The sequence below is a fragment of the Myotis myotis genome, unplaced genomic scaffold (genome assembly GCF_014108235.1).
Source record: "Myotis myotis isolate mMyoMyo1 unplaced genomic scaffold, mMyoMyo1.p scaffold_m19_p_6, whole genome shotgun sequence".
In the NCBI taxonomy this organism is placed as follows: Eukaryota; Metazoa; Chordata; class Mammalia; order Chiroptera; family Vespertilionidae; genus Myotis; species Myotis myotis.
The window spans coordinates 81,565,244-81,592,400 of NW_023416368.1; the positions used below are offsets into that span (position 1 = coordinate 81,565,244).

At 47.0% G+C, this 27,157-nt stretch overlaps 2 protein-coding genes across 2 annotated transcripts in view; one reads left to right on the plus strand and one right to left on the minus strand.

The window, feature by feature from the left end:
• The first annotated feature begins 103 nt into the window (after positions 1 to 103).
• The window catches only part of CATSPERD (cation channel sperm associated auxiliary subunit delta), a 44,313-nt gene continuing 17,259 nt past the window's right edge, over positions 104 to 27,157 (plus strand). Inside the window, exons 1-12 of the mRNA XM_036314554.1 lie at positions 104 to 701; positions 2,474 to 2,528; positions 3,464 to 3,537; positions 5,380 to 5,452; positions 6,673 to 6,787; positions 9,024 to 9,091; positions 10,466 to 10,579; positions 11,617 to 11,700; positions 19,720 to 19,870; positions 21,307 to 21,402; positions 24,186 to 24,268; positions 25,583 to 25,759. Of these exons, the coding sequence (XP_036170447.1) occupies positions 628 to 701; positions 2,474 to 2,528; positions 3,464 to 3,537; positions 5,380 to 5,452; positions 6,673 to 6,787; positions 9,024 to 9,091; positions 10,466 to 10,579; positions 11,617 to 11,700; positions 19,720 to 19,870; positions 21,307 to 21,402; positions 24,186 to 24,268; positions 25,583 to 25,759 (1,164 nt within the window). The 5' untranslated portion in view covers positions 104 to 627. The remainder of the gene's footprint in view (positions 702 to 2,473; positions 2,529 to 3,463; positions 3,538 to 5,379; positions 5,453 to 6,672; positions 6,788 to 9,023; positions 9,092 to 10,465; positions 10,580 to 11,616; positions 11,701 to 19,719; positions 19,871 to 21,306; positions 21,403 to 24,185; positions 24,269 to 25,582; positions 25,760 to 27,157) is intronic.
• LOC118658832 lies at positions 13,669 to 18,510 on the minus strand. Its single transcript, XM_036314553.1, is given in 3 exon segments — positions 13,669 to 14,724; positions 14,726 to 17,934; positions 17,937 to 18,510. Coding segments are annotated over 3 exon segments (4,440 nt in total). The 5' UTR covers positions 18,498 to 18,510; the 3' UTR covers positions 13,669 to 14,054.

Here is a 27,157-nt window from a genome sequence, read left to right on the forward strand (position 1 = left end):
ACGTCGGGAGCGTGCTCTGGGGCCTGCGGGGCGGGGCGGGGCGGGGCCTGAAGAGGGGGCGGGGTTCAAGCTCTCTCCACGCACCCACCTCCTCTAGCCAACCAGCTGGCACCGCCCAGGCCTCTTCGGGTCACGTGGAGGTGAGCACGCGCTCTCACCCGCAGGAAAGTGACCGGCTGTTGCTGAAAGTGAACCTTCGGGAACGTGTGGAGAGCCTCGTGCACCCGTGGGCGCTTAGGGTGTGCGAGTGATATGCGCATGCTCAGGCTCCTGGTTGGTGAATTCGAACTTCCCCGGGAGACACTGCGCTCAAGCTGAAGTTGTCAACGCGCCCCGGCAGCCCCGTCCTCCTGCCCATGCTCTAGGGGCCTGTTGCGGGGAACGGCGCGCGCATGCTCAGACTCCAGTGAGAGCATGCGCGTGTGCCTGTACGCGCGTGTCCAGGTTCTAGAAGGGGACTGTTGAGGTGGGTGGATTTAGGCTTCCCAGGAGCCAAGGTGCGCATGCTCAGGATCCGCGGCGACCCCAGACCCGGTGCCAAGGCTCTCTTCTGCGCATGCCCACACTGTGGAGCAGCACCCTGCGGCGGTTGACGACGGTGGTGGCGGCGGCGGCTCCTCTAACCAGATGCTGGTGTTGATGCTTGTCTCCGTAGCGTCCTTGCGGCTCTGCTCGGTGGCCAGAGCTCAGCCGTTGTGCCGGTGCGGCCGCCCTTCCGGGTTTGGGGTGCTGCCAGGGGTCGGGAAGGAAGGTTGGCTCCTCTGAGCGGAGGCCTGGGTGGAATCCCGGGAGGATTGAGGTTTCCCAGTTCTCTCTTCAGGAATCAAACGTGATACCTCCCCTTCTCTCACCCCATTCTAACCTATCCAGTCCATCACCGAGTCCTCCCGTTGCCACTTCAAAACTTTGGACTGTTCCAACCCTTCAAGCCACTTCCACTGCCACCACCCCAGGCTGTGCCTTCCTAGGCAGCCAGAGGAATTGATAAACTAATTTGATCTCGTCATTCCCCTTCTCTGGTTCCCCGTGGCACCCGGAATAAAACCCGAGTTCCTAGAGCAGCCTGCATTTCCTCGCATGCTCTGGCCCCAGGTTTCTCAACAGCAGCGCAGCTGACACGTAGGGCGGGTGGGGCCGTCCCGTGCACTGTTGGATGTTGAGCAGCATCCCTGGCCGCCACCCACTAGATGCCAGGTGTACCTACTTCCCCAGGCTTTACCCATCCATCAAAAATGCCTCTAGGTATTGCCAAGGGTTCCTAGGGATTTGACAACCACCCATCTGTTCTCTGCCCACGCAGTCACTGCTCCGGGCACACTGTAGGGACACGCCCAACTAGACCCAGCTTTGGGGATGGGAGAGACTTGGTGCATCGACTTCCACCGATAGTACGCTTTGCTTCCTGGTTTCTCCATGGCTCTTTCCTCGTCAATCAGATCTCTGTCCCGACTTACATAATACTTCGTCATTTAAGGCCCCCTCCTCATATCTGCTTTTTACTATCAATCACTAACTTGTCATTTTCTTTAGACAATTCTTTTTCTTATCTGTTGCCGTCACTAGAAATAGTAGCTTCATGAGAGTGTAGAATGTTTATTTTATTCTCTCCATATCTAGATTATTAGATTTCAGTAACTGTTACATTAGTGAAGGCTACGCAAGGTGCTATACGAGCTAGACAGAAGCTGTAAAGCCCAGTTCCTGTCCTCGGGGAGCTCTTGCCAGAAGTGAGCTGTTACATTTAGCAGGGCCCTGTTTGGTGATGAAATAGTGAACGTGTGCTTTGGTGCATGGCCTCATTTTATCTTTACTAGTGATTCATTAACCTTGTTTTAGGATTGTGAACACAGACCCAGCGAAATTAAAGAGACACAGGCCTAAAGACACATAGCTAGTCACTGTGGGGTAGGGTTTTCCAGTAAGATTTACTAGGGCGATTTGTTTCAAAGTCTGTAAAGAGTTCATCTAATTCTCCCATTTCCCCATACGAGTTCTCAAAGTGTGGTCCTGGATCAGCAGGAACAGCATGACCCGGGAATTTGTTACCACTGCAGTTCCCTGGATCTACAGGTGAGGCCTCGCCATATAAAGTTTATCAAGCCCTCCAGGGGCTTCTAGCACATCCAAGATTGAGAACCTCTGCTGTAAACTATACCAACACGCTCCCAGCCACCAACACCGCACACACACAAAAAGAAGAAAAAGAAAACGAAGTAGGAATTCTTAATCTTCCTAATCTGGGGTCTGCAAATGGGCCTTTATGAGCACTTGGAAATATCTCCATTTGGGGGTATCCATGTGTCTCTCTGTGGGAGAAGAGGACCCCCAGTTTAATTAGATTTTACAGGGGCTTCCATAACTGAAAAGCATCAAGAACAGGTACTTCAGAGCTAACCCAGAGACATTCTGGTGGGAGTCATGCTGAATATTCAATAAACATTGATAGAAGGTCTCTCTTGTCACTTATCTCTAGTGTTCACACGGTGAGGACAGGAAAGGTAACTCATGATGATCATGCATCTCCAGGGGTATGTGACTCCATATTTAATATTCATTCTTCACTTGAATCTAATAACTAAATCAGAATATTTCCCAGTATTTTTGTTGTGCCAGTGTTGTGTTAGATATACAACACTAATCTTTACCATTGCCCTTTGAAATAAAGGATTTATCTTTCCCATTTCACTAAAAAAGTAGAGATCAAGTAACCTGGACAAAGCCAGGAGACAGAAGTGGGTTTAGAAATCAGATCACCAGTGTTCTTCTGTGTGACAGGAGATTTTAAAATCTGCAATAACATGGGAAGCAAATTTGTTTATATTTGTTTATATGACAGTACAACAGGAAACTTCCTTTCCCCCCATGTGTACCTAAAATGCATGAAGAAATTGGGATAATGAGACCACAATACAATATACAGATGATGTATTATAGAATTATACATCTGAAAGCTATATATTTTATTAACCAATGTCACCCTAATAAATTCAATTTAAAAAAGAATATGTATGATGAAAAAAATATTTCACTTGTTAAAATAAATTACCTATTGACATTACGTCATTTGGGAAGAGGTGTCAGCATTTCTAAATAATCTCAAAGTGGCTGGTTTCTAACCTCTTAGCTTTACAATTTGTCCTCTCACCTCTCTAATAACTAATAATCTGGAAATAAAAAAATAACATGTGGAATGAGATGTGTTATGAATTAGCTTCAGAATCTTTTTTCACTCTATTTTGAAATGATAGATTCATGGCAGGTTTCAGAAATAGGCACCCCAGATACCCTATACTCAGTGATGACATCTGACATAACCAGAGTATAATATCAAAACAGGAAAATGATACAGTGCACCTGCTTAATTTAGATTTCACCTTTACATTTTCAATATTGCACATTAGGACATTGTTTTCATCAAGTGTTTCTTATTATTGATATTAAGATTTTGCAACCATCTGCCCAGAATGTCCTGTATTTTTCATCTGCAACACGCCTGATTAAACATCCTTGCAAGAAAAACATAGCCCTATATCTAGGGTAAGTAACCACTTATGAATTGCTACTATCATTTTTATTAAAATGTTAGATTTTCCCTTATTGATTCATTCAACAAAGGTTAAGGAAGATGGGTCTGTCCTGTGTTGCTAGTTACTAGCCTGCAGGGAGTCCACAATTGGGGTGGAAGAGAGATGAAGAGACCAGAAAGTACTTAATTCCAGGGCACTGTGCCCAATAAAAGTCATGTTTAGCCTGGCTGGCATGGCTCAGTGGTTGAACATTGACTTATGAACCAGGAGGTTGAGGTTCAATTCCCGGTCAGGGCACATGCCTGGTTTGCGGGCTCAATCCCCCACAGTCCTGCTCCCAGGGTCAGCCTACCACAGGCAGCTGGGACCTTAGCCCAGGCCCTCCAGGACTTACTGAGGTCCGTGCTGTCCCATCTGGGTCACCAAAACTATAACTGAAACACAAGTTTGGCTGCCTGCCACAATGAAAGGCAGCCTCATGAGACAGGTGCTGTTGCAAAAGGAAAGAGGTTTATTCAGGTGCTATGACCTGGGAGAATGATTGACTCCCATCTTAAAGACGACCCCCCTACCTGTTCAAGCCCACTATTTTTGTAGGAATAGGGAGGGGAAGACCTTTCCCCCGCCCTATCCAGTTATCTTCCTAGCTTTTGGCACACTCGGGTCATATCCATTCATCTTTCTAGCTTTTTTTGTTGAATCCTCACCCGAGGATATTTCTTCCATTGATTTTTTTTTTTTTTTTTTTTTTTTTTAGAGAGACTGGAAAAGAGGGGGAGAGACATAAAGAGAGAAGCATCAATGTGAGAGAGGCACATTTGACCGATTTCCTCCCCTATGGGCCCCAACTGGGGTCCTAGATTGAGCCTGCAACTAAGGTATGTGCCCTTGACTGGAATTGAACCGTGAATCATTAGTCCACAGGCTGACGCCTCAACCACTGAGTAAACAAGCTAGGGCCATCTTTTTAGCTTTTGGTGCATTCGGGCCCTATCTCTCGAGCTTTTGGCATGTTCAGGCCCTATCCATTTATCTTTATAGATTTTGCCACATTGGTGCGCCATCTTGACCAATGGGGAAGACTCCCTGGCACTCTCTGTCTGTAGAATCAGAGTCAGTGGAGAGTGGAGGTGTGAGTGGGGGCAGGGGGTGGGGGCAGGGGGTGGGAAGGGGCTGCAGGACCCACCATTAAGCCCATCTCCCTACACTAGACACAGCATTTTCACATCAGGGGGATCCCGTTGGAGTCCACAGGATGCCCCTGGATGCCAACATGCCTGCATCCTCTACACAGCCCCCATACAGCGTGGCCCTCTAAAGTGGCCAGTCAACCCACAGTCACCCGGCCACGGGCTGCCTGTACTTTGACTGACTGTCTATGGTAACAATGTGGTCACATTTATTTATTAATTCTCACACGAGGATATTTTTCCAATGATTTTTAGAGAGAGTGGAAGGGAGGGGGAGAGACAGAGAGAGAGAAACATCGGTGTGAGAGGGACACATCAATTGTTTGCCTCCCACAACACCCTGACCAGGGCCAGGGATCAAGCCTGCAATGTAGGTATGTGCCCTTGACCAGAATCAAACCTGGGAAAGCCAAACCAGTAGGGCTGGTCACACTTTTAATATAATGTTATTTCAAGAAGTTGAATACCCAGGCTGTACAAATTTACTCATGCAAAAATAGATGGATGAATGGATAGATAGGTAGGTAGATAGGCAGAACCTAAATTGTTCCTTATTTTTAAATAAATTTTGATGTGTGTAACATTTTTAGCGTGACTGCCATTGTCTTTCCCCCCACCCCTTGTGTAAAATTCTAATGTAACTGTTTTATTGTTTATTTCAGACAACAACTTTTTTTCACGAGAAATAACTTTGAGAGTAGTCTTCCTCCACTTTCCATCCCTACATCAATGCAGGTAGTTATTATATGGAACAATCTGAAGGATGCTTGAAATACGTAATATTCAGGGTAAAGGTATAATTTGGAAATAGCACATTAGTTTGTTTTTGTTCATATGAACTTTATTTTACAAAAATGTATCTCTTTAAGATATTGAGAGTAGTTTCTAAGTCAAAAAAGAGTGTTAATTCTATTCTGTCCTTACTACCAAAATGATACCCTTTTTTTCCTGAAAAAGGAAGCAGAATTGTTGCCAATGCTTCCTACAATTGGTTGTGTGTTGGGAAATAGATAGATTACATGCACTAATTCCAGGGCCTCCCTAAATTGTCCTAAACCAAAACAGAAAAATCTTTACACTCTTAGTAACTATCTTGAGAAATTGTACCGTTAGCACCTATGCTAAAGAAGTTTTACCATCTATTAAGATACCAATGTTTCTTGGAAGCAATAGTTATGCTCCTCATTTATGCTCCTCATTTATCATTTATCTTTAGGCTTTATCCTTGGAGAAGGGTATGTTGTTGTTATTTTGTTTATTTTTCTGGAGAGAGAAACATGGATTTGTTGTTCCACTTATATGCATTCATTGGTTGGTTCCTATATGTACCCTGACCTGGGATCTAATGTGCAACCTTGGCATATTGGGATAATTGCTCCAACCAAGTGAGTACCTGGCCAGGGCCTCCTCAGAAAAGGGTTTTTTTTTTTGTATTTTGGGTTTTTTGTTTTGTTGTTAATCCTCAGCCAAGGATATTTTTTTCCATTGATTTTTTTTTAATTTTTTTAGAGAGAGTAGAGGGAGGGAGGGAGGGAGGGAGGGAGGGAGGGAGGGAGGGAGGGAGAGAGAGAAACATCTGTGTGAGACACATTGATTGGTTGCCTCCCACACACTCCCCAACCAGGGCCGGGGACCGAACCTGCAACCCAGGTATGTTCCCTTGACTGGGAATCGAACTCATGACCCCTTGATGTGCAGGCTGACACTCTAACCCCTGAGCTATGCCAGCCAGGACTCAGAGAGGGTTTTGATGAGGGAGTGAATTTAGCTGTCTGAGGCCACCACCTCCCAGTTTTGGTTCCAGCTTACCCCAGGATACATAGTCCCCAATATCTAGGAACCGAAAAGCTCCTGTTGGCACAAATGTTTCTTGTATGTGTGTCTAGAAGTATTGCTTCCCAAACTGATATCCAAAAAGAGGTGTGTTTTGATGTTATATATGTCATTATTTATAGGTTGGCATACCAGAAGTAACATCAGCACATTTTGCTGGTTCACTATTGCTGTTAGTAGTGAATAAAAAAGTCTATATTTATAATTATAGAGCCAATTACTGGACTGCATCAACAGGTATATATTCTTTTTATGTGTTTTTTTTTTACTTACTGATTTGAGAGGGGGGGGCGGGAAAGGAGGGAGAGAGGAGGGAAAAAAAACATCAATTGGTGATCAAACCCACAACCTGGGTATGTGCCCTGACCAGGAATTGAACCCACAAACTCTTGGTGTGTGAGATGACACTCCAACTAGCTGAGCAACCCTGGCCAGGGCCTTTTTGTATTTTGTTTGAGTTCAGCCAACCTCAAAGAAATGGTTATTAATTTCGGAAGGACAAACCATACTGCTATTTGGATGTCTGTCCCTGAATGTTACCTTGTCCTTTAAAATTCAAATGGAAGTTGGGCTGAACCCCCATCCACTGCAGATTATAGTTATAAGCAGAGAAACCTTGGACAAAAATGACTTCTAGATGCTTGGTGACAACATTCCATGGTATAGATAGACCACATTTTGTTTATTTATACAATCATCTGCCAATGGACACTTGGGTTGCTTCTGTGCTTTAGCTATTGTGAACAACACTGTTGGAACGTGCGCGCGCGCACGCGTGTACGAATATCTTCCTGTCCATGCTTTTAACTTTTAAATTTTTTTTTGTATACACCCAGAAGTGGAATTGGATTGGCTCTGATTCCTGGCGACACTCAGAGTGATGTCCACTCTGCCCTTCCTCCAGCAGTACTGCCTGGCTCTTGTGGACTCATGTCTGTGGCTTCTTTTACGGAATAACTCCATCTTACATTTTGTCTTCCTCTTTTCCGGCTGCCTTTTCTTTTCCCCTGCATTATTGTGGTTTCCAAAGAGTCCTGCCTTCTCATGATGTGCCCGAAGGAGAACAGCTTCAGTTTGGTCACTTCTGCCTCCAGCGATGTGTCTGGCTTACTTTACTCTGGGACCCACATGCCTGTCTTCCTGGCAGTCCAGAGTGTCTGCACACCTCTCCTCCAGCTCCACATTTCAAATGAATCAATGTTTCTATCAACCTTCTTCACTGTCCAACTTTCACATCCGGGCATAGTAATTGGGAATACCGGGGTGTGGATGACCTTAGAGACCTTGGTCTCTAATGACACAGCTTTGCTCTTGGTGATCTTTCCTAATTCTATTGCTGCCCTTCTGAGTCTCAGCCTTCTCCTGAGTTCTTGGCTGCAGTCTCCATTTGAATTGGTGACTGAACCGAAGTAAGCAAAATCTTTAGCAATGTCTTTCTTCATTGTCTATGTCAGTGGTTGGCAAACTGAGGGTCGCGAGCCACCTGCGGCTCGTTGGCCCCTTGAGTGTGGCTCTTCCACAAATACCACGTGCGGGCGTGCACGTACAGTGCGATTGAAACTTCGTGGCCCATGCACAGAAGTCGGTTTTCAGCCTGGGCGAGTCTGTTTTGAAGAAGTACTGTTGATATTTGGCTCTGTTAACTAATGAGTTTGCCGACCACTGGTCTATGTGAAAGTTGTTATCTCTTCTGTAGTCATGATGTGGTCATTCCATTTTCAGGTTCTTTGAGGAAACTCCATACTGTTTGCCAGTCGTGCACCGTTCCCATTCCCAACAGGGTACAAAAGTTCCATTTTCTTCACCTTCTCACCAACACTGGTTGTTTTTTGTTTCATTTCAAGCCAAAGTTTCTGCACTTAAAATGGAATCAAAGAACACCTCGGTAAGAGAAGGGAGTTCTTCCTGCAGTTTTGGCATACAGTCCTAAAAGAGTGTGTGCTTCTCATCGGGACAGTTCTGCCCCCCAGACGACATTTTGGCAGTGTGGGGAGGAGGTATTTTTGGTTGTCCAGACCGGAGGAAGGTACTGCTGGCATTGCGTCATTAAAGGCAGGGGTGCTGCAAAACGTCCCACAGGCACAGGACGACCCCACAATCAGGAGCCATCTGGCCCCACATGTCAATAGCAGGTTACTTAGCCTTGTCCTGATTTTTTGGCTGCAGTCTCCATTCGTTTTTGTTTGTTTGTTTGTTTGTTTGTTTTAATAGTTCTTTATTGTTGAAAGTATTACATATATCCCCATTTTTCTCCCATTGATCCCATCCAGCCTGCCCCCGTACCCGCCCCCCCCCCCCCAGGCCTTCAGCACCCTATTGTCTGTGTCCATGGGTTATGTATATGTGCATACAAGGTCAGTCTCCATTTAAATTGGCGACTGGACCAAAGTAAGCAAAATCTTTAACAGTGTCTAAACCTTTTCTCTGACCTGCAGGTAACTCATATAGTTTCCAAATGATCTTTTCCTTTCAGGCATAAATTACCCTGTTTCACATATTTCTGGTGACAACTGTTGCTATAGTAAGCATCCCTTTTGCTTGGTGAGTACAGGGTATCGGTTTTTTCACTCTGCTCTGAGCACAGATGGAAATAAGAACAGGCGAACCCATGGGGGTTGGGCCTTTGGACTTGGGCAATGTCATTTCCCCAGGGCTCACACGACAACCTGAGAGGTGGGAGGGGCTCTGGAGCTACTTTCAGATCAACTGGCTAGTTCACTACAAATATATCCATCTACCTTCCTTTTTTTTGAACTTGTTATTTAAAATAATTATAGACTCTCCAGTAACTTGAAAAGATCATACAGAGTCCCATGTACCCTTTCTATATCTTCCTCCAATGGTTACATCTTACATAACTGCAGTATCATACTAAAACTAGTATTGACATAGATACAGTGTATGTGTAACTCTAGCATTTCATCACATTGCCACATCACAGGACCATTCCTGCCATTGAAATACCGTCTATTCTGTCATCCCAGAGCTCCACAGCTCCCTGCCCCCATCCCACCCCAACCCCTGACAACCACTAACCTGTTCCCCACCTCTATAATTGTACCACCTCACGGATGTTATATAAACGGACCCGTACAATATGGGACCTTTGGGGACCAGCTTTGTCAGCTAAATTCTCTAGAGACTCATCCAATTTGTTGTCTATATCTTTAGTCTTTCCCTATTCGTTGTCAAGTAATATACCATGGTCTGAATGTACCAGAATTTGGTTGCCTCCACTTTTGGGCTATTGTAAAAACTGCTATACCCACTTATATACAGATTTTTTTTTTAATATATTTTATTGATTTTTCACAGAGAGGAAGGGAGAGAGATAGAGAGCCAGAAACATCGATGAGAGAGAAACATCGATCAGCTGCCTCCTGCACATCCCCCACTGGGGACGTGCCCGCAACCAAGGCACATGCCCTTAACCGGAATCGAACCTGGGACCCTTCAGTCCGCAGGCCGACGCTCCATCCACTGAGCCAAACCGGTCTCGGCTATGTACAGATTTTTGTATGTGCATATGTTTTAATTTTTCTGGGGTAATTGCCCTGGAGTTTTACCCTTGGCATCAATCTCCCTTTGTTACTGAGATATAATTGACATAACATTGTAAGTGTAAGTGTACAATGTGATGATCTGATACATTTACATATTGCAATATGACGACCGCTGAAGGTTACCTGCATCATGGCACATCATTGCCATTTCTTTTTTTTCTTTTTTTTGTGGTGGGAACCTTTAAGATCCGGTTTCTTAGTACCTTTGAAGCTTACAGGATAGCATTGCTGGGCATTAGATCTGCAGGAGCATGTAGCTACTGGCTGCAAGGTTGTGACCTTCAACAGCATCTCCCCATCCCCACCCCTCAAATCTCCTTTTAAAGAGACTGTTCTGTGTATGTTCTTCCAGGATATAAGTAATGTCGTTTTTGCCTATTTGCTTGGAGACCAGTTATCTAAGACCAATATATATTACTCCGAGAACTGGGCATACAGATTTCACGAGTATGCCTCTGTTACACAGGTATGTGCATTTGCATAAGAAAGTGAACCAAAAAAGAGAAATGTCTCGTGTGTGATTGGAGTAATTAGCACGCAGTGGGTGAACCAGGGCTTCTGTCTCTTGGGAGGGTAGGGAAAATTCCAGGTCATGGAACCTGGCTAGGGAGATTAAGAAGTTAGGAAAGGAGACAGGAGGTTTTAAATGATAGCACGTTTATGGAGTGCTTATGAAAGCTAGTGCCGAAGTAGAGGCTGCACATTAATTACGATATTTAACCCCATGCCCACCCGAAGATCAGTACTCTTATGACCCAGGTTTTATAGATGAGAATGGTATCGGATAAGTGCTCTCACACCAGAGGCCCCAGAGAGCCTGCTGGCCCCCTTCATCTGGTGAGGACAGAGCAAGAAGTCTGACCCAGACGAGGCCCTCGCTTGGCCACGCTGGCACCTTGGTCTTAGACTTCCAGCCTCCGGAGCTGTGAGATGTAAATTCCTATTGTGTATAAGCCATCCAGTCTGTGGCATTTTGTCACAGCAGCCTGACTGGACTAAGACAAAGGGTTAGGGTTTTGACCAATGGATTTGGGAGGGGAGGGCGCACAATTCAGTCCAAAGCACTGTATATTTTATAGAACCTCCCAAAAAACAGAGGCGTAATTAAGATAGTTGTCTCTCTCTGACCTGAAAAATGTCAGCTTGGCTTTGTGCTCCAGTGTGGCTGCTGGGCACTCTGCTGACCAGCCGAACAGCAGGAGTGAGGAACCGAGGCCGAAAGGAAGGGTTTAGGCATGCATCTCGCAGTCAGTTTGACACCCATCCACATCTCCTTCAACCAGAACCTCCCAATAAAGACACTAAGCAAGGGCAAAAGTCTGCCCAGCACAAGCTGTCTCCACTCGAGGTTCTGCTTACAAGCTACATTTCATAGAGAATAAATAGATCCTCATTTTTAAAAATTGTTCTTCATTTTAGCTCATTGGATGCCCTAAAGTTACATTTAGAATTAAACACATGCTTACAGTTTATTCATACACAATGTTTTTTTTTGTTTCACAGGAAGAACTATTGGGGTCTTTGGGTGGGATCTTCTCCCTTCACTCCGTGTCACAGATTGGGCTGCTTTTCATTGAGCAAGGGCAGGTGAGTCATTTGGCCTGGGAAAAATGACTTGAAGTGATCTTTGCCCCAAGCCAGAGTTTTATTAAATGTCACACACTTGGATTTTCATATCTGAAATCTGTCTAGCTTTTTTTTTAAATCCTCACCTGAGGATATTTTTCAGTTCACTTTTAGAGAGAGTGGAAGAGAGAGGTAAAGACAGAAATATTGCTGAGAGAAACACATTGATTGGTTGTCTCCTGCACACAGCCTGGAGGAGCCTGAACCGAGGTACATGCCCTGGACCAGAATCGAACCAGGACCCTGCAGTCCACCAACGCTCTACCCACTGAGCAAAACTGGCTAGGGCTGAAATCCATCTAGCTTTTCATTCACCTATCCATCTGCCTAACAGTTCATCCATTCACATATCCATCCATCCATCTATCCATTTACCTACTTACCAGTCCATCTACCCACCCATCCATCTACCTACCTTTCATCCAGATACCCATTCATCCACACACCCTTCCGCCTTCCCCCTGCCCCCCCCCCATTTAAACTGCATCAGAAGATAAAATATCAAATCGGAAAGGGATTAAGTACAGTCAGGACCTGGTATTGCAAAAATTGTGAACCGGGTGTGCAGCTCTGAAGTTTGAGGGAGACCTCCTCTCAGGAAGCCTCAGGAGCTTGGGTTGATGTCCAAAGGCTGAAAGCCCCACCCTCTAACACCGTGGTTCTCAACCTCTGGGTCGCAACCCCTTTGGGGTCGAACGACCCTTTCACAGGGGTCGCCTAAGACCATATATAATTACATATTGTTTTGTGATTAATCACTATGCTTTAATTATGTTCAATTTGTAACAATGAAATTGGAGGTCACCACAACATGAGGAACTGTATTAAAGGGTCGCGGCATTAGGAAGGTTGAGAACCACTGCTCTAACATGAGATTGGTCCAGCCCCATCCAGAGTCCCCTCATTAGCATAAGGAGCTGCCCGGATTTACAGAGACACTCCCACTACCCAGAAAATGCCAAGAATTTAGTGGCTGCGGAGTCCAGCTCCTGGTTACCACCTATGGGTGATTCTCAGGTCTGACCACAGGCCATCAGGAAGCTTTACCTGGCAGGCCCCCGGGGATGCTGCCCTCCCCAGTCCAGACTTAGGGCAGGATGATGCTCTGCAGGCTCTGAAGGACTTGCAATTGTCCCAGGCCCCTGTGGGCAGCCTTCATTCCTAGGACTTTAGCTTCAGGAGCCTCCCTGTGGAGAAAGAGGAGAAAACCTCGCTGACACTTTTCTCCACTCTGACTCTGCACCCAGTACCTCTCTATTGGCTGCTAGCCTAGGCCCTCTCCCCTCCCCCGCCCTGGGCGTGTATATACGTCTTCAGGGGCCTTTTGTGGGCTCCCATCGGAGGCAGTGAGAGGTGCCCCTCACCTGGGCTGATCCAGCAGACCCTCCCCCGGCTGCCCTTCATGGGCAATTGCTTCCTCTGGCCTGTTCTCAGACCGAGGGCTGATTGCTTCCTCTGGCCTGTTCTCTGGTTGACCCCACTGCAATTCAAACTCTTCAAGGTTTGCCTTGTTGCCTACATGGGCAGCTCAGCTGAGCAATTCTAATACCTGGGGACAGAGGCCAGCCAATTCACAACACAGGGATGAGCTGGGGGATGAGAACTCGCACTCATGGTCCCTTAGGCACCTCCTGCAGACAGGCCTGTCGGGTGTCCACAAGTGGCAGGGGGTGGGGGGTGGGGCAGTCAAGTTCAGCAGCCTGTGCACCTGGGTCCTCACCCTGAGCACTTAGTTCTCTTCCCAGGAGGCGCTTAGAAAACAAGCCAGGAGTCTCCCCCTCCTCTCCACCAACATCTGGGAGGGGCCACAGCTGCGTTGGTGGGACTCACTTATGAACCAGTGACAGTGTTTTTTAAAAAGTGCATCCTTGCACAGTGCTGTCAGGAGTCTCATAAAGAGCAAATAAGAGAGAACTTTGACGACCCTGCCAAACAATTTATTTTTATTTATTTATTTTTTTAGGATGAAAAAATAACGTTTATTTACAAATGTATATACTGATAGCTCACAGTACCCTAGGGGAGATAAAGAACAAGGGCTATACTATATCTTCTAAGATCAAAACTACCTATTTGGGGTTAAACCAAAGTTGCCCACCCAGTTGGAAAAAAGGTAGGAGAGACTACGGCAGAGTCCAGCACTGACATATGAATAAACAACTGGAAAAGGCTTTAGCCACAAGTTCTAAATGTTCACAGTGGCTCAGGAGCAACTTGTTTCGGGATCAATTCAGTTTTTTCAGGGGGACTTTCAGACTTTGGTGCTTGTGACTGTGTTGACTTTTCTAAGTTGCCTACTAGAAGGGGAGTATTCTTTACACTCCCTTGCACCAGTTGCACAGTAAATTTAGAGGGCCTAGGAGCCAATTCCTGGGCCGATCAGTATCATTATCTCCTTCCCGTCTGACAGTCTTAAATAGGTGCCTCTTTCTTTTTTGGGCTTTCCTGCCACGTAATCGGAAGAAGCGAGTACTTATAATGGAAGTAGAGCTGTCCTCAGGATTAACATATTCCTCAATATTTTGAAGAAGAGTAGTCACCAGAATCTGGATAGATTCCACAGGATCATTCTTCATACTTTCAAGAGCATTTCGTAACAGCTGCACATCATCCTCATGTATGGAATGCAGGTTTATCTTCTCAGCTGTTAATGCTATGAAATGGAGTGCAGCTGTCCGTAGGAAGGACTCGGAGCTCTTCAGGAAGCTGAAGCTCTGAAACAGTAACTCCCCCACTAATTGTCTTTTGCATGTATTCACCAAGTGATTGCATGTTTCTTCCAACACCTGCATGTGATCACTGAGGGTGGTATGCTGAAACATCTGTGTGAAGGATGACCAGCCAATCACATTAGTTCACTCAGCCAGGGCTGCTCCACAGGCCTTGACCACCTCTGTGTTGTTGTCCTCTAAGCTAAGCAGCAGCGGGACTAAAAAACTGTACAGATGTTTCTTGATGCCATATCCAGGCCTGAATTTGTTGACTATGTAGCATGTGCCCAAGGGCAGAGATGGCTGTGATCCTCACCTGGTCCTTCTTATCATTGACGGGTGGATGCAGATCCTTGGAGATGCTGCAGAACATCGCCTTGACCTCTTCTCCATGCCCATGTATGACAATGTTCCGTAGGGCCTTCACTGCCTGAACTGTCACTCGTGCCTCACTCTTCAGGAAGTCTCGCAAGGATGGAAAAAGGCTCTTCACAGACTCTGATTGACTTGGATGCAGTGCCAGGTTACTGATTCCACGGAGTCCAATTTCTTTCATAATGAGGTTGGGCTCCTTGGTCCACTTGATTAGATTGCCCACAAAGTCTTGTCCCAGAGTCTGAGCCACTGATCGATGCCAGAGAAGCTGTGCATAGATGGTCCTGGCCAAGATCTTCTGATGATTATCTCCGCTGTCAAGGAAGGTCTTGACAAGGTTCAGAATTCGGTGCAGCATGACTGCTTCACAGTTCTTCACAATACCACTTGTCAGGTCCATGATCCCTCTGTAGTAAAATTTAGAGGAGGACAGATGATCCCAGCACTTATGCTCATCTGCATAGACCACCACTCCATCATATGCGGCTGCGAACAACACAAGCTTCACCACCTCCAGGGCACAACTAGTGGAGTCAAAGGTCTTGCCTGAGCCCCCATCCTTCCTGTAGACCACCACCTTCTGGGGGGTATTTTGCTCAATCACCCAGAAGAGATGACATAGCACAGCCAGCAATAGCCGGGGGTAGAGTTCCAGGATGGCCTCCCGGCACAGAGACCCAGAAAGCATCTCACACAAGGCACACGCTGCCTCCATGGGCTGCAGGGCTATCTCCGTCGTGCCCTCTGTGGAGTGGTTTTCCAGGATGCCTATCAGCAGCTGCAGGACGTTGATTGTGGTCTCTCGCTCGGTGCCGAACACCTTCCACAGGGCCAGAATGGTTCTATCCCCAGGGAGGGGCCTGTTGAGCAGCAGGGGCACAATGTTGTGGGTGCTGTTGCCCGCCAGCAAGCACAGGGCCCGAAGCGTCTCCTCCTTTCTGTTGGGCTCCAGCTGCAATTTGAGCCGTTCCAGGATGCCCGCCACAATTTCCTCAACCTTTATCAAATCTGTGCCCCGCTTTTTCATGACAGCGCTCATCAACTGGGCTGCAGCCAGAGACACGTTAGCCCTGCTGCCCGTCAGCTCCTCCATGGCTGTCAGCACCAGGTTGGTGAGCTGCCTCTGGGTGAAGTACTCTGCAAAGGCATTGAAGTCCTCCATTTTCGCTGTAAACTCCAAAATACGTGCAGCACACCACATGGCCCGTTCCCGCTCGTTATCCTTCTGGGAATTAAGCCAAGGATCCATGAGCTGCAAGCAGTTCTGGATCCGGGGGGGCATCTCAACAATAAGTGTCTCCATTAGTCTTAGGAGGGATTGCATGGTCCCCTCAAATAGATCCACATTGGCCTGGCCCTTCTTGGGACTAGATGCCTCCTTTCGTAACACTTCTATGGATGGCAGGCAGAACACACTCTTGAAGCATGTCCCCAGGAGCTCTGCTCTTTCTTCTGCCTCTAAGAGGAGCCTGAGCATCCTGAAGTTATTGATGATGTTCATTGCCTTCTGTCTAATAGGGCTGGAAATGGAGTTCAATGGCTCCTCCTTGATTAGGTCCGCCATGAAGGTAACAATTGCCAGCTTGTGGGGGAACTTGAATTGAAAGGCCACGTGCTGCTGCCTGCCCAGGGTTTTTGTCAGTATGATGAGGGCATTCAGGTAATCCAGCTTCAGGGCCTTATCCTTTTCCAAAATGCAGTTGTGGTAGTGTTGCAGGATCAAGGCCAGCACGGCATCGAAATGCATGAAAATATCTCCCTTGCTCTCTAAAATAATCTTGCTATAGCTTAAGTAGATGGTGTTACAGACAAGCACCCATTCCCTTTGCTGATGTTCCTTTGCCAGTGTGAGGATGGACGATGACTCCTTGTCAGTGAGGACAGCACTATACACTTTCAGTTGCTCCAGGACTGTCTTCAGATGTTTCTTGGACACGATGCTGAATGCCACAGCAATGCCCTCCCTCTCCCGCACGTTTTCATGGGAAGTTTGAAGGATGGCGGAGAGCATCATCTTCACCAGTTTCTCACTTCTTGAGGTCCACAGGGCGAAGCCAAAGAATTTATAGAGAAAAGCCTTCTCATCACCATCATCACTGAAATAACGCATCCTCTCCAAGATGACTCTGATGAGTTGCTCCTGCCAGCGGTCATCATCAATAGCCACTAATGACTTACTCAAAAACTGGAACAGCCTGTCCTCCCACTCCTCCTGATTCAGGCTCTTCTCAGTATGATCATCTAGTATCTCCAACATCTGTGGGATCACCTTCCTCCACAGCTGGCCAACACTGTGGTTTATAACAGGATGCAGAGAAGTGATAGGATGCAGGGCAGATAGTAGCCTCAGAGAGCTTGTACCAAACTCCTTTCCCCTGTAGGGCTTCCGGGAACACATCACAAGATGGGTCAGGAGTCTCTGAGGGGAAACGTATTCGGTAGGATCCTGGTGAAAGCTGCTGAGGTAAGGAACCTGGCCTAGGGAACGGGCCTTCAGAGCCATTTGTGTGGCTGCCTTACACAGAGGCACAAAGGCCAAGGTGTTGTTGGGCTCACACACCAACGTGACCAGTTTAGGCAAAGATACCATCTGTAGGATTCTGGAACACATTACTCGGATGTCCTCTTCATTTGATGAGTCAGACTCCACAAGCTTGATGATATAGCTGATTATGGTGTTCCCCTGGGGTAAGGCCAAGTAGTTATGCTGACCCAGCATCTCAATGAAGTGCACGAGGACCTTTGGCACTGGTTTGAGGTCCTCCTGAATCACCATAATGGTTGAATTCAGTACCATGTGCTGCAGCTTCTCGGTCTGAGGCAATTCCTGGAACACATCTGTGAACACCTGAAGGGCTGATTCCATCTTGGCTGGATCACTGGATTCCATGGCGGTTAGTAATAGGGATACCATCTGATCCTGGTATAACTTGGCCAGGATGAAGAAAGCCCTCAGGGCGAGGCTGCAGTTCTCCACAGAGTGAGGGTCTGCTGGGTTCACTCGTTCACAAAGCTGCTGGAACAGCATGTCTGTAATGTTTTCCAGCTGGGATTCCAAGTTTATACCTCCACAGCCGCTGAGTGCCAGAGCATCCACCAGTTGGCAGATATACACTGGGAAATGTAGAAAGGTGTCACTTTCGTGGACATCAAAATCATTAACCATCGTGTTAACCGGTTCACTTGGTTCTTGAGTTTGGATGGTGGCATAAGGAAGAAAAGGTGGCCCATTATCTGCAGAACCTGCTCTGTCACCTGTGCCTTGTCCTTGCTCTTCAAAGACCAACGGTTGAGGAAGATGCGGAAGGTGATGTAGGCCTTCATGGACATTTCCCTTTGACTAAAGCCCGTCACCTTATCATCCCAGGAATCCAGGTGTTTCTGGGCACTGACGACCAATCCGTAGAATACTTGGGAAAGGATGATCTTCCCCACTGCAACCATGAGGCTCCTTGGGGGCAGACAGTGTATATTTGGTCTGTCCCATAGCTTGACAATGATCACTTCTGGAAAATGTGACCCCAGAGCCATTAAGACCGCAGTGAATGCCTTCTCCAGTTCTCGCTTTGTCTCCTGACCTCCAACTTTGAGTGCCATCATAAATTTCTCGATGTCTTCTTTTGAGATATACTGGCTCAACTCCCCTTTTGAGTTAGCTGAGGAAGCTGCCATAGCTCTAAATATCTCTTGGTTGCAATCTCTTCCCAGGCCCGGGCCATGGTCAGGCTCTTCTCAATCATCTCAAAGGTGTGTGAGCCCATCTTCTTCAAACATCTCGAAGGTGTGTGAGCCCAACCAATCAATGTGTTTCTTTCACATCCATGTTTCTCTCTGGCTTTCCCTCTCTCTTCCACTCTCCAGTGCCAGTTGGACTCTCAAATATCCCAATCATGCCACCCTCCCACACCTGGTACAGCACTGTCATGAAGTCTTTCTGGATGGAATAGGGTGTGAAGGGAAAAGGGAAATGGATGCCACCGATCGCCTGGTTTTATCAGCCAGGATCCTGAGGTACTTTTGTTGCCTGGATAGCCTTCTAATGCCTCTTCAAGAGGCTTGGAGATTTCTTCCCAAAGACCTGTGCCCTGGGATCAAAGATGTTGCCTGTATTCACTTCTGCAGCAGTCTTCCCTCACTTCTGCACAGGGCGGTATTTGCATGACAAATGCCACTTTATCCTGTTGGGAGACACCAGAGGACGTCCTTTCTCACGTAGGTTCTCCTCGTCCTAAGCTTTGTTACCACGAGACACCGTGACCACTCTCTTCCCAGGAAAGACAGCTTCGCTTCAGGCCAGGCGGCTGTGGTATCAGAGATAAGGTCGCTGAGCTTAAAAGCGCGGCTCCACTCTGTCCCCGAGGAGCGTGCAGCGCTGCCACGCCCCGCGCCACTGCGTGCTCACTGGGGGACTTGGGCGTGGTCTCCCATGCCAAACAATTCAGACCAGACGCCGCCAGAGCCGGCCCTTAGAGGGTCGCAGGGTGCGAGTGGCTTGATGAAGGAGGCTGTTAGGAAAAGAATCTGGGGTGTGCACACAGGTGGGTTGGAGGAGGAAAGGAATTTGAATAATTCAGGAGCAAGGGCGAGCAGGGACTGAGGGAGTGCAGGCACTTCAGTCTTGCACTGTGGACACTTCCGATGAACAGTTCTTTGTTGTGAGAATCTGTCCTGTGCATTGCGGGGTGTTGAGCCCCCATTCACTATGCCAGGAGCACCCCCAGTGTGACAACCACAGACATCCCCCGGCGTGCCAGGTGCCCTCCGGGGGCAGAACCATCCCCCGCTGAGAGCTGCTGGGACAGCTAAGCCAGCTTGAAGGAAGTTTGAGTAATGAAGCAGGAGGACCTACCCCTGCTGCCATTCTGCAATCACTGACCTGGGATGTCTTCCTCAGGCCAAGTTTGAGTACTCGGACCACCCTCTGAACAGCAGTTTTGGGCTGCCCTTTGACTACAATGGCACCCTTGACGTCCTCATCGTCCCTGGCCAGAAAGGCATTCTGATCTTCTGGTCCGAGAAGAGCCTGCTAGTTTCCCGAAATTCAGGTGAGCGGCCGGCTCAGGGCTGCCACTCAGGGTCGCCCTCCAGCTGCCATTATTTTCTCTCCCCTGACTTGAGTGGAACCCATGCTCACTTTGCCGCCTGTTATGCAAAGTGCTGAGGTCCCAGAACACGTCAAGGTATGGTTCTTGGATTCTCAAAGAAATTACCCAGAGGTCAGGCTGTGGAAGCGATGGGTTTATTGGGTCTTACATGTGGCCCAGTGAACGCCACACCACCTGCTACCGGTGGAGTTGAACTGCCAAGTCCCATCCGGCCTGCAGATGAGCTACTACCTATTGTTTCCAGCCACCCAGACTTTCCCAAACAAGGTCTTTTGTTTTTGTTTTTTTTAAAATATATTTTATTGATTTTTTACAGAGAGGAAGGGAGAGAGATAGAGAGTTAGAAACATCGACGAGAGAGAAACATCAATCAGCTGCCTCCTGCACATCTCCTATTGGGGATGTGCCCGCAACCAAGGTTCATGCCCTTGACCGGAATCGAACCTGGGACCTTTCAGTCCGCAGGCCGATGCTCTATCCACTGAGCCAAACCGGTTTCGGCCCAACACAAGGTTTTATAAAGAACAGAAAACAGAGGAAACCGGGGCCTGCAGGGGAAGGGGTATGTTTCTCAGCATTAGCTGTGTGAACTCAAAACTGCTAGCTGTTTTCTTGACTGAGGGGCTGGCCAGGCTCCCAAGGTCTCATGGGAAGGGGCCCATGTTCCCCTTTACCACATACCTCCTAACTGCATTTCGCTCTCCCCCACCCCCTGCCTTGTGGGACCTTCAGGGACACACAGGCAGCAGGTTCTGAAAGTCACCAGATGCCGAGGGCAGAGGTCCACGCCTTCAGTCCAGGAACTGCAGACGTTGTTTGGGGGCTGAGGTTAGGGATTCTAGGAGATGTGTCAGGACCACTCACTTGAGCTTCCCTTGGGTGAGAAAGGAATCTGGCACAGCACCTGTAGGTGGCCTGGTGAGGGACCCTGGAAGTGCCCAGGCCCTGGAGCCCCAGCCCGCCAGCTGGCACAGCCGAGGAGCAAAAGGCAGCCCTCCCTGAAGAGGTGCTGTCAGGAACCTCTGGGCACAGGTGTGATTGCAAGAGCGCCCACAATCACAGCCAGCTACCCAGCACCAGCCAGGCTACCTGAGCCCCGTGTTCCTCAGCAAGAAAGGGCTCGGGCTGCCCATTTGAGAGCCCATTCCAGGAAGAAAGCGCTCTTTTTCCTAACACCTGTTACCTGAATGAGCGTTCTGTGGGGGTCCAGCTTCCAGGCAGGGAAGCAGTTTCCTGAAACCCACGTCCATTCCGGAGGGTGTTTTACAGCATCGCATCTCAGTATTATATTTTTGTTGAATCTTTATCATTTCACCAGTGGACTCCCCCTTCCAACATGTGCCCAGGTCTCATGATTCTGCCCTGTTGTCTCGTAGGTCAGCTCGTCTTCCCTGTCCAGGTGCAAGAAGGACCTGGTACCTTGTATTCCTCCGTTTTGGATGCCGGCATCACCATCCACAGTGTGGCTGCGAGTGCGTGCCCAACCTGCGGGTAGCTTTCTAGCTGAACTGTCCCTTTAGGGCCTTGGTCATGTTTTAATTGGGCTGTTTGCCTTTTTATGGTTGAGTTGCAAGTGTTTTTTATATATTCTTGATGCAAGTCCCTTATCAAAAATAGGCTCTGCAAATATTTTCTCCCAGTCAATGGCTTGTCTTCCCACTCCTATAAAAAAAATATTAAGTACACATCATTTTCCATGTCTAGAATCTTTAATATGTTCTAAAGAATAATATTCAAATTTGCAAAAATGACATTCAGGTCTGTATGTCTTGTACCTCATCTGACTGCCCACCACTGCCCTAAGGGATTCCTTTTGTCCACCTAACCCATGGTTCCCACCCTGGGGACACTGGGCAGTGCATGGAGATGGTTGTCATGACTCGGGGGGGAGGGGTATGCCTGGTATCTTCTGGGTAGAGGCCAGGGCTGCTACCCAACATCACACAATGCACAGGACACCCCCACCACAGACAACAATGGAGCTTAGGTCGAGAAACCCTCTGGTCCTTCCCCTGAAAACACACCTCACTTTTCTACATCAGAAGCTTTTTTCAAGGCTCAGCTTAAGACTTGCTTCTTCTGAAAACGCCCTCGGTTGTTTTATTGTTACTGTTGTTGTTAATCCTCACCCAAGGATATATTTTCCATTGATTTTTTAAAATATATTTTACTGATTTTTTACAGAGAGGAAGGGAGAGGGATAGAGAGTTAGAAACATCGATGAGAGAGAAACATCAATTTAGCTGCCTCCTGCACACTCCCCACTGGGGATGTGCCCGCAACCAAGGTACATGCCCTGGACCGGAATCGAACCTGGGACCCTTCAGTCCGCAGGCCGACGCTCTATCCGCTGAGCCAAACCAGTCAGGGCTCCATTGATTTTTGAAGTGAATGAAAGGGAGGGAAGGAGAGAGGGAGAGAGGGAGAGAAACATGGATGTGAGAGAGACACATCAACTGGCTGCCTCCTGCATTTGCCCTGATCAGGGCTGGGGATCAAACCTGCAACCCAGGTACATGCCCTTGACTGAGAATCAAACCTGTAACCCTTGGGGGGGGGGGGGGGGCGAAGGGCAGCTCTCTAACCACTGAGAAACACCGGCCAGGGCTCCTTGGTTGCTTCCCCCCCCCCCCCCCATTAGCAATAATCAGATAGACTTCATTGGCTACAATACTGCCATGGGCAAAGCTCCTTGGTTGCTTTAAAAAAAAAAAAAGAATAAAAATGTCCATTGGATCTTATTACCCCCCTTCATAAAATCTCCTAATGGCGTCCTGTGTTTCCTTGGAACTTTGTACTTGCAAAAGATCAGAAACAGCCTCACTGTCCATGAGCGGAGGGCTGGCTGAGTAACTCAGAGTTCACCCAGGCACCAGAACATCAACCCGCCAACTTCATCCGTGTACACAAACGGAGAGGAAAACACGAAGTTACAAAGCAGCTTGGAGGGTTCCAGAGTATAATCCCAGTATATGAAACTATCAGAAAAGATGTTTACTAAAGTGTTAACAGTGGTTTACCTATGTCAGGGCTCAGTAACCCTGGCCTGTGGGCTAAATCTGGCCCATAGCTTGTTTTATTGGAACACAGTCATTCATTTACGAGTTGTCCAGATCTACTTTCAGAGTTGAACACTTTTTTAAAAAAACCCTCACCCAAGTATATGTTTATTGATTTTTAAGAGAGAGAGAGAGATGTAAAAGAGAAACATTGATTGGTTGCCTCTCATACGTGTCCCAACCAGGGACCAAACCCACAACCTAGGTATGTACTCTGACCAGAAATCGAACCTGCAACCTTTTGGTGCATGGGACCATGCTTCAATCAACTGAGCCACCAGCCAGGGCAGAGTTAAATACTTTTAATAGACATGACATGATCAGCAGAGCAGGATATATTTGCCATCTGGTTCTTCACAGAAGTTTGTTGCGCCCAGTCTAGATGATGGAATTCTGGGTAATTAAACAAAAAAAACACTTTATATTTTAAATATTTTTTAATATATTTTTATTGATTTTTTTACAGAGAGGAAGGGAGAGAGATAGAGAGTTAGAAACATCGATGGGAGAGAAACATCGATCAGCCGCCTCCTGCACATCTCCTACTGGGGATATGCCCGCAACCCAGGTACATGCCCCCGACCGGAATCGAACCCAGGACCTTTCAGTCCACAGGCTGACGCTCTATCCACTGAGCCAAACTGGTTTCGGCTATATTTTAAATATTTTTGTCTAGTAAAACAAGCCTTATTTCTTTTTTTTAACTCTTTTTTAAAAAATATATTGATTTTTTACAGAGAGGAAGGGAGAGGGATAGAGAGTTAGAAACATTGATGAGAGAGAAACATTGACCAGCTGCCTCCTGCACATCTCCTACTGGGGATGTGCCCGCAACCAAGGTACATGCCCTTGACCGGAATCGAACCTGGGACCTTTTAGTCCCCAAGCCGACGCTCTATCCACTGAGCCAAACCAGTTAGGGCTATTTTTTTTTTTAATATACTTTATTGATTTCAGAGAGGAAGGGAGAGGGAGAGAGATAGAAACATCAATGATGAGAGAGAATCATTGATTGGCTGCCTCCTGCACACCCCCCACCAGGGATTGAGTCCACAACCTGGGCATGTGCCCTTGACTGGAATTGAACCTGGGACCCTTTAGTCTGAAGGCAAACACTCTATCCACTGAGCCAAACTGACTAGGGCGAAAGAAGCCTCATTTCAATGTTCTGTCTTCTTTCTTTGTTTGTTTTCTAGATGAAAATGGACTGGCAGTTTTAACTCGGGAGGATAATTTGTATTATGGCAGCCTGGGAATCCTGACAAGTTTAATAGTCAAAGTAGGTAAAATCAAAGTTAAGGTTATTCCCAGCTTTGTTCTCAAACTTCCAATACTCGTTTCTGTTGTTTTGTTAATCTTCGCCCGAAGATATTTTTCCATTGATTTTAGAGAGAGTGGAAGAGAGAGGGAAAGACAGAGAGAAACATTGGTGTGAGAGACACCAATTGGTTGCCTACTGCATGAGCCAGACCAGGGCCGGGAGCAGCCTGCAACCAAGGTATGTGCCCTTGACCGGAATCAAACCCGGGACCCTTTGGTCCAAAAGCCAATGCTCTGCCCTCTCCGCCAAACCAGCTAGGGCGCCAATACTCTTACTGGGGGCTAGAAATTGCTCTAGTTATTAAAATAGTAACAATATTTTAATAGCAAAAGTAATAACAATAATTTTAATTAATACCAAATTAGTAACATTAACTTAATAATTTTAGTAGTAATAGTAATTTTTATAGTTATTAAAATAATAGCAATGACTGCTAAAACTTACTGAGTACTTAGAATATGGCAGGTGCTGGTCTAACCATCTTCTGACTATTAACCTCATTTAACCTTGACCATCATCTTAAGAAGTAGACTCTTAAATTGTTCCCATTGGACAGATGGTCAAACTGAGGCACAGAGAAGTAAAGTCATTTATCCAAGGTTACAGAGGTATCAAGTGTTGATGCTGGAATATCTCACAGTATCTTGTACATTATGCTTATCTAATTTTATTTCATCCTCACAACAACCCTGCGAAGGTGTCAATATCATTCAACTTTTACAGGGAGAAACTGAAGTTCAAGTCCCTCTCTCTGCTAAGGTCACGTAACTTCGCAACTGAACCAGAAAAGTCCCCCAGCTGTGCCAACTGCTACTTCAGTGTTTTTCCTGTTACATCTACAGCCACCATATTTCCTGAAAGTTCCTGACAGTGGAAGTAGGACAGGATCACTGGTGTGGGGCATTAGCACCAGAACTGTCTCTGTGAAGCCTTAACCCTGACATTCTGATGACCAGCGTTTTCTGGGGAGAGATCCTGTGGCTTTTCCAACTCTCCAAGCAGGTCTATGACCTATTAAGAAATCCCATGGGTAGCCTCTCTGATGGGAAACATAATTTCCATTATTGATTTAAACACAAAGGATGAGTAAAACTTGAGTAGGTGTCTCAACAAAGCGTACCTATAACTTTGCTGTTTGTTTGTTTGTTTGTTTGTTTGTTACTAATTTTAATTAATACCAAATTCTTTAAACCCAAATCTTAAGACAAAATTTAAATCCCAAAAAAGAATTAGAATGAACTGATTTCAGAATCACTTTTTTTTTCCCCCCAGTTTCCACACCAAAACATCTGGTCCCCACAGGCAGCCCTGATGTTCACTGACCTGGGGATACTTGAAATCCTGACTCCACTTCCTGACTCGAAGTTTCCAGCTTTTGATTTCCAGAAGTGCTCCGTGAATATCCAGGCAGTTCTCATGGACCCTCAACTCCATATTGACCTCTGCAAAGTATGTGATCATAACTGTTTAGCTCCATATTCAAGACACTTTAAAAACAAACAAAGCCCTAGCCGGTTTGGCTCACTGGATAGAGCATCGGCCTGGGGACTGAGGGGTCCCAGGTTCGATTCCGATCAAGGGCATGTACCTTGGTTACAGGCACAGACCCAGAAGGGAGTGTGCAGGAGGCAGCTGATCGATGCTTCTCTCTCATCGATGTTTCTAACTCTCTATTCTTCTCCCTTCCTCTCTGTAAAAAATCAATAAAATATACTTTAAAAAAAAAAAAAAAAAACCACACAAATCCCAGAGACCCAGAGACCCAGAGTTGGGCATCTGTGGCTGGCAACCACATGTAGAGCTCCAAGTAGGGTTGGCGGCCTGATAAAACCTGGGGTGCCCAGTTAGATTTGAACTTCACATGAACAACTGGATTTGACAATCAGCCACCACTGCCCCAAAGGCTGGCACCCACATCTTGTAGGTCCGTTCTTTCAAATAGAAACGTATTTCACTTTTAGTAGATGCTCTTTGTAACAAGGAAGTCAACAAACACTCAAATTGCTCAGAAGAGAGGAAAGTAAGAGATTTGGTTATCAGGACCACAAACAGTTAAATGAACAGTCTTGGCTCCACAGAAACTTACCTGGAGCCCCCAGGGAGGGAGATGCATGTGGGCTCAGGCGATTCGTGAGCCATCCTCTGTCAAGCAGACTAATTAAAGAGAGGAAAATCATAGAAATAGAGAAATACGAGCATATCAAGTTAGACTCATTATTCTGCAAGTAATGGAAAATCCAAACAAATGGGCTTAAACCAGAAAGGCAACTGTTGACTCTGGAACCAAAACATCCGAAGGGGGAAGCCTCCAGGTGAGGCTTGATCTGGTGTCTGAAATCATGCCACCAGGAGCCGGCTTCTCTCCACCTCTCCACTCTGCCTGCCGGGGTGTTTCATGCTTTCTCATATCTTGACCGGAATCGAACCTGGGACTCTTCAGTCCGCACAGGATCAACAGGGTGGGCCGGAGAGAGCAGTTATGGCTGCTCTCAGTTCCGTCCCCAGGGGCTCTGCCTCTCTGAGTCCCAGCACCCGCTGCAAAGCTCGGAGAGAAAGCTGCACTCGCTCTGACCGAAGCCAGACAGTCCCGCTTCTCCCATTTGAGTCTGGGTCCCTAAAGACTCGCCCGTATCTGGAGCTCAGAGTCTGCGACTCCCTCCCGATTGAAAACGCCAACCGCGCCCTCCGCCGCCAGCCAGCCCGCTCCGCGCACTCCGCAACTCAGAATTTGACTTCAGCACTGCGCCGCCTCTGAGTATGCGTTTCTCTTTCCTCCTAGTTGTAGGACTTCCAGTCAGCCAGCGTTCCAGTGGTTCTGGGTGATGTCCCTTCCGTCTTTTAGTTTCA